This window comes from Dendropsophus ebraccatus, chromosome 4, assembly GCF_027789765.1.
Source record: "Dendropsophus ebraccatus isolate aDenEbr1 chromosome 4, aDenEbr1.pat, whole genome shotgun sequence".
NCBI classification, from domain to species: domain Eukaryota; kingdom Metazoa; phylum Chordata; class Amphibia; order Anura; family Hylidae; genus Dendropsophus; species Dendropsophus ebraccatus.
This window is the reverse complement of record NC_091457.1, coordinates 61,857,582-61,870,931: the sequence shown is the minus strand read 5'-3', so window position 1 is coordinate 61,870,931 and position 13,350 is coordinate 61,857,582. Positions and strand designations below refer to the sequence as shown.

At 40.4% G+C, this 13,350-nt stretch overlaps 1 protein-coding gene across 2 annotated transcripts in view; it reads left to right on the top strand.

Annotated features, from left to right (window-relative positions):
• Nucleotides 1–13,350, top strand: part of TENT4B (terminal nucleotidyltransferase 4B) — a 51,113-nt gene that overhangs the window by 19,111 nt on the left and 18,652 nt on the right. For both annotated transcript variants that reach the window (XM_069965943.1, XM_069965942.1), the window contains exons 2-3: nt 10,083–10,206; nt 11,883–11,929. In XM_069965943.1, coding sequence (XP_069822044.1) covers nt 10,083–10,206; nt 11,883–11,929 — 171 coding nt within the window. The remainder of the gene's footprint in view (nt 1–10,082; nt 10,207–11,882; nt 11,930–13,350) is intronic.

Below are 13,350 nucleotides of genomic sequence, written 5' to 3'. Positions count from 1 at the left end.
TTGCTGAGTGGGCAAACAATCAGCGGGGTTGTGACGTTGCAGAGCTGGGTACGTGACATACCTAGACAGCCAAACGTTCTGTATTTCTGTTGACCTTTTGGTAACGGCAACTTGAGTTTTAAAAAATGTCCACATATTTATTTATTTCTTGTTTTGTGCCACTAAAGTTGCAGTGTAGCCATGTGGCAAAACCAAAACCACATATGGTTTGTGTTGCTGTCATTGGCTGCTCCTTTTTGTTTGTCGTTTCACCTGTACCATGTTGTGTGTGTGTGTGTTTGTGTTTTTTTTTTTTTTTTGCGTGAAATGTATTTTGTGCAAAAAACCTTTCCCACTTGCACCAAAAAGTACCATTAAGGGTAGCTTCACACCACATCTCAGCGGATTTGATGTTGCAAATCCGCAGCAGATTTGATCTAAATAACTGAACTCTGCATCAAATCTGCTACAGATCCTGTATATATGAACGCACCCTACAACAGTAAATTCTGCATTTGTCACGTCAGGAGTATAAAGTTGCATAGGCTAAAAAAACTTCTTTAGATTTATTTAAGCAAATAATAAAATGGCATGCATACTACTTTTTAGGATGCAAATTTGACATATAGTTAATTATACACAATGCACAAATTCAATAATTCCCCCCCCCCCCCCCCCCCCCCCATTTCCAAATATGCATTTCATGTTTCCCTGGCAGCCCTGGGGCGGCATCAAACTTCTCCAGCCACCGGGAGCCATATACTGAGCATGCCGGTTTGGAGAACTTTGTCGAACTGTTGCAGAAGTCTGCTCAGCACTAGTTACATGTGCTTTTAAGGTTCTATTTAGAAGCCATTGGAAGAAATGGAGCAATCTTTTTAGCCCATAAAAACTAATGACAGCTATGACAGTTTTTGTATTAGCCAATAGGCCTGATTTTATTAATCTGCCTGAGAATAAGACTGATTTATCCCATAGCAGTGAAGGCAACTTTCATTTCTCAAATAGCTATTCTGAAACCAGAGCCCGAAAATCAAACACTTTGTTTTTTCCCCACACATTAAAAAAAAAAAAACCCACCTGGGCCAGTGTGTTGGTTCTCCCCCAATGTATTTAAGAAATGTATTATTAGACTGCAGACTCTCATGTCACATTTGTGTACTGTAATCTTTAAAGCAAGAAACGCAGGAAAAATCCCTTGAAAGCTCTGTGTGAAACCTCCCTTACAGCTGTGAGCACAATCTGGAAATGCTTTCTCGTTTTCTGCAAAAAGGAAACTGCTGTAATTTCTAAATCCGGCTCCATGACTCAGGCAGCTGGTATTTCTCTTAGCAGCCAGTTTACATTACTAATGTTATGACAAGTAATATCTGCACTTGTATTTTACATGGAGTCCATGTACACATATCAATAATCTGTTAGTACTACACTAATACACACCCACCCCCCTAGGCGTTGCAGCCACTTTTGGCAGAAGCTTTTCATTCTTGTGTTGCAAGAGCCATAATCACTTTTTTATTTTTTCTATTGACAGAACAGTAATAAGACTATTTTTTGTGTGTGTGTGTGTTTTCTATGTTAATGGAACCATTTACTATGCCACATGATTAAAATGCATTTTATTTTTTCGAGGTGTAGAAATGAAAGAAACCTGCAATTTCACACGTATTTGGTTTTGTCTTAAAGGGAATGTGTCACTAATTAGAGTCGGGTACTAAAAGTTGTTGTTTTGTTCTAATGTGTTTCTTTTTTTTTAAATGTAATTAAATGTACTCCTATGTGTGTATATATTTGAAAACTTATAAACTAGTATGCAGCGAGTTGCGGTGCACTGATCCCTATACGATATCTTTTCCGTCTCCTCAGATGTGGAGTAGGTTAGAAGTGTATTGGGAGCAGGCCCTGGCCAGTAGCTCAGACAACGAAGGCAGCCGAGACTGCAGAAATGTTAGACCCTTACCAGCCACCATACCCACAAAAAGAGTGATGTCGCTTGAACTTTGTGGACTGCATGCAAAACGCTGATTGTTGGTTGTAGTGGAGCTGCCGGCCAGGGCCCGCTCCCAACACGTTTCTAACCCACTCTGAAGAGACGGAGTGGACATCATACAAACAAGCAAGCCTTTGACTTCATCAAAGATACTTAAGTATCAGAGTACGATCATAGGATATGCCATTGTGTTAGAACTATAGGGATCAGCGCATTGTAACTCTGCTGTATACTATTATATAATATTTTTTTTAATTTCACTTTTTGTTATGTGGGCTGCCATTTTGCCTGAGCTGTTTTAACCCTTAGACGACCCTGGACGTAGGGTTACGTCATGGAAGTCTGTCCCCAGACGACCCATGACGTAACCTTACGTCCTGGGTGTTTTTCCCGCTATGAAGCGCGCTCCGGAGCGGAGCGCGCTTCATAGCAGGTGGGGGCCGGCTGCAATCAGCAGCCGGGACCTCACCGGTAATGACACGCTGCAGCGATCGCGCTGCCGCGTGTCATTAACCCCTTAAAGTGTCTTTAAGTGTAAGTGACAAGTGACAGGGGGAGTCCCCTGTCACTTACCGATCGGGACCCCCGCAGTGTGACTGTGGGGGTCCCGATCGTTGAAACGGACTGCCGGAGGTCTCTCACCTGCCTCCGTGCGGTCCGATCGGCGATCTGCTACACTGAGCCTGCACAGGCAGGCTCAATGAGCAGATCGCCGATAACACTGATCAATGCTATGCCTATGGCATAGCATTCATCAGTGTAGAAATCAAACTAATCTATGTACAAGTCCCCCAAAGGGACTTCAAAAGTGTAAAAAAAAAAAAAGTTCAAAACACTAACACACAACCCCAAAGCCCCTCCCCCAATAAAAGTTGAAATCACCCCCCTTTCCCATTATATAAATAAAACATATAAAAATGAATAAATAGATAAACATATAATATACCGTAGCGTGCGTAATTGTCCGATCTATTAAAATATAACAAGCGTCATTGTGACCGGTAAACGGCGTACACGAAAAGAGGGGAAAAAGTGCGCAGATTACCGATTTTATGTTACATTATATATTTAAAAAAATCAATAAAAAGTGATCAAAACGTCCGATCTTCACAAATATGGTATTAATAAAAACTAGAGATCATGGCGGAAAAAATGACACCCCATACAGCCCCGTAGGTGAAAAAATAAAACCGTTATAAGCGTCACAATAAGCCCATTGTATTAATATTTAATTGGCAAAAAAAAGGATTTCATAAAAAAAAAATATATATAACATTAGAGAATCTGTGTAACCTGCATATGTTTGTGTTCGGACTGACCTATAGAATAATAGTGTCATGTCGCTGTTACCATATAGTGCATTACGTAGACACAGGAACCCCCCAAACATTACCATATTGCATTCTTTTTTACTATTTCACCTATTTATATCTTCATAAATAATATATTTGGAATTCCATCGTACATGTTATGGTAAAATGAATGACGCCATTACACAGTACAACTATTCCTGTAAAAAACAAGCACTTACATGGCTTGTAGATAGAAAACTGAGAGTGCTAGAGCTCTTAGAAGGGGAGGAGGGAAAAACGAAAACACTAAGATCAAAATTTGCGTGGTCCACTGGGTCATTTTGGGCCTGGTCCTCAAAGGGTTAAGTGAACAGCATTTAGTGACTTGTGGACATAGATGACAATAGACAGTCTGTCCACTTGAGATGACTGTGAAACATTATTGGGTATACTCTGTACTCTTTGAAGAGGTAATTTCACAGGGAGCTGCTGTTGTCTAAAGTCCCTATTACACAAAATGATCATCGTCCATTCTGGCTGATTGTGGTCTTTTAACATGTCCTGTTACACCCAACAATCAGCCAATATGCATGATGTCTGCAGATCGTGGTCCTTCAACACGTTAAACACGTTCAACAGTCTGCTGTGTGTTACTTCATGAGGTGGCAGCAGACCACCACTCACTTCAATGAGCAGCCCGAATGATCTCAGGATTGTCCGGGCTGCCCCTCCCGCTGTTTGCTATCAGTGCGTGTAATAGCACAGACAGCAAGCGGGAAACATGGGGAAAGTGAATGCAGACCTTACAGGTCTGCGCTTGCTTCCCCCTCATTATCGTTCTGTGTAATACTGCCTTTATACTGGTGCAATCTCTCTACTGGTGTTGCATGCCCCTGTAATTATGTACAGAGCACTTTACAGCAGTCTCTTCATATCACTACAGGCACTGCAGGAAGTCTCAGCTTAGTATTGGCCCCGGTGGTGAGAATGTAAACTTCAAGATTTTAGGATTATTTTATAATATGGATAGAAAAACCTGAAAATTAGAGAATTATTCAAAAATATGTTTAACATGAAAACATAATTTAAACAATGTTTTCTGAAGACCCATTCCCTTTAATTCTGCAGTCTGGTTTAAAATGCCATCCCTTGTCAATGCACATTCTACACCAGTCAGTCTAAATTCTAGTATAATGTATTTCTTTTTGTAACCTGTAGTTATGGTAAATTTTAATTTGAAAACCTATTAGTTTGCCAGAGCTATTTTTTGTAAGCCTACAGTACAAAATTTAAGCGTTCTAATACACATAATTACCCTTTTTTTATTTTATTAACATATAGGCTCTTTTTCAACAAACTGCATAAAACCCCTTAATGACCAGGCCAATTTTCATTTTTGCTGTTTTTTTTTTTCTTCCTAGTGTTTAAAAGGCCTTAGCACTTTTTTCACCTACAGAACGGCATGATGCCTTACTATTTGCAATAACAAACTTAATGTTTCCATAAAATATGTAGCAGAACCGAAGTAGTTTGCGTGGTGAAATTACGCCCTATGGTAAAACAGACATGTTATATATGTTCATCTGGTCACTACGATTACAACGATAGGTAACTTAAATAACTTGTATTTTACTTGACTGCTTTTAAAAATTTATACCTTTTTTTTTTTTTTTTTGAAAAAAGGACATTTTCTTAAGGCCGGGTTCACACTACGTATATTTCAGTCAGTATTGTGGTCCTCATATTGCAACCAAAACCAGGAGTGGATTGAAAACACAGGCTCTGTTCACACAATGTTGAAATTGAGTGGATGGCCGCCATTTAATGGCAAATATTTGCTGTTTTAAAACAACGGCTGTTATATTGAAATAATGGCAGTTATTTACTGTTATATGGGGCCATCCACTCAATTTCAGCATTGTGTGAACAGAGCCTTTCTGTGTTTTTAATCCACTCCTAATTTTGGTTGCAATATGAGGACCACAATGCTGACTGAAATATACGTAGTGTGAACCCAGCCTAAAATTGCTCTGTTACCATCCTTTTAATGCTTTTATCCTTTGATCTGTGGAGCTATGTGAGGTAATTTTTTTTTGCGCCATGATCTGTGCTTTCTATCGGTACCTTGCTTACATATATACTACTTTTTTTATTGCTTTTTATTCATTCTGGATTTGATGTGACCAAAAATCATATCTGCCCACCATACTACCAATGATGATAGGAAAAGAGCCATTTAAATGCAGCTGTCAGTTTTGACGGCTGCATTTAAATGGCTCTTTAGCTGGGTGTGGCAATCTGCCCCTGGCCGGCGTGATTCCCCTACCTGCTCCAGGATGTACAGGTACGTCCTGGGTCTGTCAAGGAGTTAACAGTACAAACAAATTTAAGAAACTTTGTAACATATCTTATCAGACAAAACTGCTTCTTCTTTTATCAAGCTTCCCAACCAGTGCTAAACTCTACTATGAAATATCAGCCTCTGTAGCTAGCATAGAAACTAAGGTACACGCAAGACAACTCTATGTAGAGGGTGAGAGACAGCTCTGTAAGGCTAGGTTCACACTGCGTTTTTGCAATCCGTTTATTCAACCTTTTTTTTTTTTTTTTTTTTTTTTTTTTTTTTTTTTTTTTTTTTTTTTGCAAAAAACATGCATTTGTGTGCATCCGTTTTTCCATTGACTTCCATTGCAAAAAAAACCCGGATCAAAACGGATCGTTTTTTTTTTAACGGACACAAAAGTACGGATGAAAAAACGGATGTAAAAAAAGAATTGCAAAAACAGTGTGAACCCAGCCTAAGCAAGAGATATAACCCAGGGCTTTATACACAGTTTAGACTGCTCACTACAGCTTTATCATGGCTGCCATGCTGCTGCTTTTTAGTCTACACGGACAGAAAAGTACAGGATAACCTCCTCTGTGTACAGAGATGATAGACATTAGACTGTGCCTACCAACTCGAGGAGAACTCAAAATTACTGATTTAGGCCCCGTTCCCACTGAGCAAAGGTAGCGGAATTCCGCAACGGAATTGTCCGCGGCGGAGTGCCGTTAGCCTCCCGCTCATAATGGGAGTCTATGGGAGGCGCGCGCTCCTGCTCTGTACGCCCTGAAGAATGAACATGTATACATGTATACAAGATGGATTATGACTAGTCATACTGTTAAATCACACTAGGCAGCTTATCCTGAAAGGTCACCTGAAACAGGTACTCTTTAATACAAATATAGCAGTGTAGTTTGTACAACCCCTTTTGAAATTTCTGTTTGCTGCATCTTCGGTGTCCTCACTCTGCCTGCACCTGCCACCACTTCAGAGATGAACTTTTTTCAGGAGTAAAATCCCACTCAGCCAATCACTGGCTGTGGCGATGTCACATCTCGGTCAGTAATTGGCTGAGCAGGCGGAAGTGGCAGTGGCTGCAGTCAGAGAGGACACCAGAGATGCCACAACAAGACAGAGGGATTGTGGAGAGGTAAATATAACATGTTTGTTATGTTTTCCAACAGGGCAGAATTATATAAACCATTTCCTAACTGAGGATAACTCATCTTTAATAAAACATGGCCACTTTCTTCAAGAGACCAGGAGTCGAGTTGTTTGTAGAAAAAAGTGTCCATGTTTTTCTAACGCTGGATAACCCCTTTTAAAATAAGACCACCTCTTTTTTTTTTTTCTTTTTTTTTTTTTTTTGTCTCATTCCTCATTTCACCTTGTCTTTTCCTGCTTCCAACGACATACCGACCCTACAGGATATAGCCCCTTAGCGAGTGATTTATATTGACATTCAAGCCTATGTCAACTTATGCAGCTTATCTAAAGATATGTTGAGCCATGTAAAAAGTGAAGGGAGGACACATCTGTGCAGCAAGCTAGGACTTGACTGAATTGCTGAGGATGTACAGCCCTTAGGGCTATGTCTGAAAGACATGCGCTACAAAGGCACCACACTTTTGTGCAAGGTGCGCCTAATTCGTAAACATTTGCATCTTGTATCCCATTCATGTGCCTACTATGATTTTGTGACAACTCTGTTGTTTACTAACACTTAACAAAATGGTTTCACTCCATTTTTTTTCATTAATACAGTGGTGCCTCGGTTCTCAAACTTAGGGTCACTGTCATTTTAAAAAAAATTTTGGCAGAAATCACTAGTACAGACAATTTTAAGAAACTTTGTAATTGGCTTTATTAGCCGAAAAATACATTTTTATCATGAAAAAGCAGTTTGAAGCTCTCCCCCCTGTCTTCATTGTTTTCTATGGAGAGGGGAGGGGTGGAGGGAGATAAAGCACCAAAACAAAGAGTTAATTTACAGCTACATCACCGGGCTATCTCCTCTGAAGTCAGCACTGACCTCTGAATACCAGCTTTCACACAGCTCCCACTGTTTAATTCTTTGTTCTCTGCTGGTGACTAATCTCCCTCCTCCCCTCTCCATAGGTTACACAGGGCTCGACTGATGTAAAAGTTGAGATTTCCTGATAATGAGCAGTGAATGAGCGAGAGGAGGGATGGGGGGGGGGGAATGAGTCTTTTTAAATGTAGATAATGGCATATTTGCCTAATAAACCCAATTACAAAGTTTCTTAAAATTGCCTGTACTATTGATTTCTGCAAAAAACAAAGACACTTTAATTGGTTCAAGAGGGCAGTTTAAGGACCGAGCAGTGGCTTCCCATAGGGAATAATGATGTAAATGTGTTTAATTGGCTCCAGCACACACCAATAATTACCTACAATACTCATTTATTACATTTGAAAAGTGCCCAGTTTAATCACTACAGTACATTACAGAACAGCACTATAGTGTACAGGACAGAACAGCACTATACTCTATAGTACATTTTAAACAATAAACATTCAACAAAACCAGCAATTATAGTACAGGAGTCACTAGCTTACTGTATAGTGCCCCCCCCCCACACACACACACTGTAACAAATGGGAGATGGTGGTGCACTGACTGTAGTAGTACTACTACTGAACTATATATGCACTCCAGCAATCTTATACAGTACTGTACTGTAAGGGAAGCCTCACCAGTGCTAACCTCACCAGGTACACCAGGTTTGAATTCTGAACGTTACTTCCAGGTAAATTTTCCTTAGAATATCGCAGTATTGCTGTACTTCAAGACTAGGTGTCTAAAAAGTGTTTGAGAACCGAGCAAGAGTTTGAGAATCAAAGTAAACTTTCCTTGAAAATACAGTTTGAGTTCTGAGCAGTTTGAGAACCGAGGTACCACTGTACTGTACTCTGCATTAAAGGAAAAGTCCGGCCAAAACTATTTTTTAATATGTTATTACTTATGGAAAGTTAGACAAATTTCTAATGTACATTAATTATGGGAAATGCACATATATGGCTATTTCTCTTAATTTAGTATATCAGGGAGACTTCAGATTCTCTAAAAAAAAAAAAAAAGTGACGTCACGAACCGGGGACACATTTTTTATATATATATATATATATATATATATATATATATATATATATATATATATATATATATATATATAATATATATGTCAATGAGTACCATTGACTTCTATATATAGTGCGCCCCTGCTGGACACTCCATTGGAATTACAATGGATGTGTATCTGAATGTAATATACAGTATTTGATTTTGATTGAATACATTTATGGAATACTTTGGGGAGCAATTGTCCTTGCTCCCCAAAGTAATCCATAAATGTATTTAACCAGTACGTTTGGAGGGCACCGAGCAGAGATGGAGAGAAGTGCATCTTCCTCCCCCCTGCTTGGTGCTGCTGCCGCCACATATACACAGTACTACTACTCCCATTATCTGCTCATATTATGAGCAGATAATGGGGGAGTAGTACCTGTGCTATCCCCCTAACGTACGCCGCCACCGCCGTACAGCAGCTTGTCACAAGAGCTTCAGGATGCCCCCTCTGCCGCTCCCTCTCCTCCTCCCAGCTAACAAGTTCTTACTATCACGCCGATCACCGTCACTGCTCTCTGCGACCACATACCGCTTCCCGGTCCGCACTGCATGCCGGCCGGGGACATGAAGCACCCCCACCCCGCAGGGAGCACGGCGCTCCCGATGCCTCCTGTCCCCGTCCGGCATGCAGTGCGGACCGGGAAGCGGTATGTGGGCGCAGAGAGCTACGACTGAGAGAGACGGCAAGCAACGGCGATGATCGGTGCGATAGTAAGAACTTGCTAGCTGGTAGGAGGAGGGGTAGCGGCTGAGGGGGCATCCTTAAGCTCTTGTGACAAGCTGCTGTGCGGCGGCGGCGTTCGTTATGGGGATAGCACAGGTACTACCAAAGTATTCCATAAGTGTATTCAATCAAAAACATACTGTCTATTACATTCACATACACATCCATTGTAATTCTAATGGAGTGTCCAGCAGGGGCGCACTATATATAGAAGTCAATGGTACTCATTGACTTCTATATATATAGTGCGCCCCCTGCTGGACACTCCATTGTATTTACACCCCCAGATAGTGACGTCACATGTTTTTTTTAGAGAATCTGTTGTCTTCCTGATCTACTAAATTAAGGGAAATAGCCCTATATGTGCATTTCCCATAATTAATGTACATTAGAAATTTGTCTAACTTTCCATAAGTAATAACATATTAAAAAATAGTTTTAGCTGGAGTTGTCCTTTAAAGAATGCCTGCCAGAAGATTAGTGACCTGTTTCAAGTGTGTTCTGTGTTTACGCTGTGATCATTTTACAGGCCTTGGCATGTCAAAGTGAGCTAAATTTTCAGTATTTGATCTAATATGAAAACCTTAGGAAATGTAAATAATTATTTCTTTTTGTAGACTTCATGAAGAAATTATCGACTTCTACAAATATATGTCCCCACGGCCAGAGGAGGAGAAAATGAGAATGGAGGTGGTAAAACGAATAGAAAATGTCATTAAAGAGCTGTGGCCTAGTGCAGATGTAAGTATTCAAGTATCTAATTGTGTGTTCACACCATCTTATTTTAACTGATCACAAAGCCAGGAATAAATCATAAATCGAGGACATGCGTAATGGAAAGGCGAAGCTTTCTCCCCATTTAAAATACATTCCTGGCTTTGTATTCGCTAATTGCACTTTAAGTATAACTCAGAAGTGCGTATCAGTCAGGATCCGGCTGCTGAGAGCCCCGCTAATCGCTAGAACAAAGGCAGGAGTGCAAGCTCTGCAAAAAATAGCGAAGTTATAGGAAAGTTGCATTTACATGCAACTCCCATTGAGGTCTATGGGAGAAAATTCACGTGCAACCTGTGATCAAAAATTTATCAAGGGTGAATTTTTTGTGTTTGTACAATCATGCTATGTTGCAGTCCCAAAGCAAACCCAATCACTAACACCTGCATTGCTACAGGTATTATGCCGCGTCAGTCCCTGCTGTGTGGCTGTTTCTGGGTCTGGTGACATGGAAGCCAGAAAAGCAAGTGCCCCCCTTTTTTTCTTTTCTTTTTTTATTCACCTGCTCCCCAGGCAATTGTAAAAATGTGTTCTATCTAAATGACTGCCTTAAGGTATTTAATTTTACTTGTACTTCTGTTTTTGGATCTATCAAGGTCACAAATGACCTTTATAGGCAAACAATGGTATTTACTGCTCGCCATGATAAGAGTCACAGTTGTTGATTTTTCCACACACAAAATTCAGGTTTAGAGAAGACTGGTATCTACTCCCTTCTGTAGTCTTTAAAGGAGTTGTCCAGAGTTAGAAAAAGCACAGCTACTTTCTTGCAACACCACCACACCAATCCTTAGGTTGTGTGTGGTATTACATTTTAGCCCTTATTCACTTAAATGGGATTTAGCTTCAAAATCACTCTTAAACTGAGGATAAGAGTGGTGCTGTAACATGTAACTTTAAAGCGGGTCATTTGTTTTAAGCTGCTGCATCAGAAAGTCTACTGTAGTAGAACACACTTAAAGGAGAAGTCTGACGATATTTTAAATGTTTTCCATGATTAAATTTCCATTTATCCAATCTGTGACTGGGGCGGGACCCCACTGTAGTCACCGATTGGCTGATGGGATAGTCCATTGGCTGATGGGTCAGACCTTTTCCTCCAAGTTGTGACTACAAAATACTTGTTTATTATGTTCCCCTCTGCCCCTGCCCGCTGTCAAGTATTAAAATCACCAGACTTCTCCTTTTAAAGGAATTCCGGGCAAAGCTCTTTTTTTTTTTTTTTTTCCACAAGTGCCAGGGAGGATATAAGAAATAACATGGGGACCTGGGTTTTGACGTGTCAGCCTCAGCAAGTTAGCGGCCAAGGCAGGACCCTGCTACAGGCGCTGACTGGCTCAGTAGACCTGAGAGTATCATGACCCAGTCCCCACCATTGCTGGAGTCGGAGGTGAGAGCATGTTATTTCTTTTATCCTCACCCTCCCTGGCACTTGTGAAAAATAGAGGTCTGCGCGGACTTCTCTTTTAAATACTCATGCAATTAATCTTGTGCAGGATGACGTATTTTACATTTTTCTGCCACTTAATCAAAATAGTTATACTTCACTATTTTAGCAGGGAACCAGACAGGTGAGTGTAAAAATTATCTCTTGGGGGTTAAAAAAAAACAACTGACATTTTGTGTGTTTTTCTCTGTTTAAGGTCCAGATATTTGGGAGTTTTAAGACTGGCCTTTATTTGCCTACCAGGTAAGGGGTTTTTCTTTGCTATTAACTGCTTTATCTCAGGGTATTATAGAAAATTTTCAGTGGGTAAAGAAATTATGCAGACCCCTATACATTTTTTTACTCTTTATCCAACTTACCAAATGGCTGCAATGAAACAAAGTTCTTTTTTTTTTGCACATTAATGTACACTCTTCACCCCATCTTGGGGGGGGGGGTTAAAAAAGAAATGTAAATATTTTTGCAAATTCATTAAACAAGAAAAACTGTTGTCTTGTTGGAAGATGAACCTTCGGACAAGCCTGGGGTCCAAAATACTCTGGTTTTCATCCATATCTCTGTACTCTGCCGCATTCCTCCAGCTGAAAAACACCCCCGTAGCATGATGCTGCCACCACCATGTTTCACTGTTGGGATTGTATTGGGCAGGTGATGAGCAGTGGCTGATTTTCTCCATACATACCTCTTAGATATAACTTTTTGGGGTTAATTCTATGTCTCATCAGACCAGAGAACACTATTTCTTATAGTCTGGCAGTCCTTTATGTGTTTTTTGGCAAACTGTATGTCTTGCACAGAGGAGAGGCTTCCATTGGCACACTCTGCTGTAAAGCCCCGACTGGTGGAGGGCTGCAGTAATAGGTAACTTTGTGGACCTTTCTTCCATCTCCCTACTGCCTTTCTAGACCTCAGCCACAGTGATCTTGGGGTTCTTCATTACATGTCTAACCAAGTTAAAGATGAATGCGGCCTAGTACAGAGAGAGTTCCTGGATGAAAACCGCTTCCAGAGTGCTCTGGGCCAAAGGTTTATCTTCAACAAGCCAATGACCATAAGCACACAGCTAAATAACAAAGCAGTGGCTTCTGAACAACTGTGACCATTCTTGACTGGCCCAACCAGAGCCCTGACCTAAACCCAATTGAGCATCTCTGGAGAGACTTGAAAATGGTGTCTGCCAACGTTCACTATCCAACCTCAGGGAATCGGAGACGATCTGCTTCCCGGGTGATCGCTAGACCATGGAGCGACGACAGCAGATCGCTGCTATCGCAGTTGCTTGTTTTTCAACATGTTTGAAACAAGAACGACTGCAATGATCGGCCAACATGAACGATGTCGACTGATCGTTGCTTTCTATTCCATGGGTCGATTATCGGCCGCATACGGGCCGTGGAATAGGGCCTTTAGGACCATGTTTGTTTAATAAATTTGCAGAGTGTACATCAATGAGCAAAAAAAAGATCTTTTTTGAACTTACAAAATGGTTGCAATGAAACAAAGTGAAAAATTTAAAGGGGTCTAAATACTTTCTGTACCCTTTGTACTAGATTATGGAAAAGCTTAAATTAAACAGATCTGCAAAATCTTCTTTATAAATTTTATTAAAGTGTTCATTAAGGAATATAAATCTTTGAGTAAATGAATAAACTAATGAATGTGAC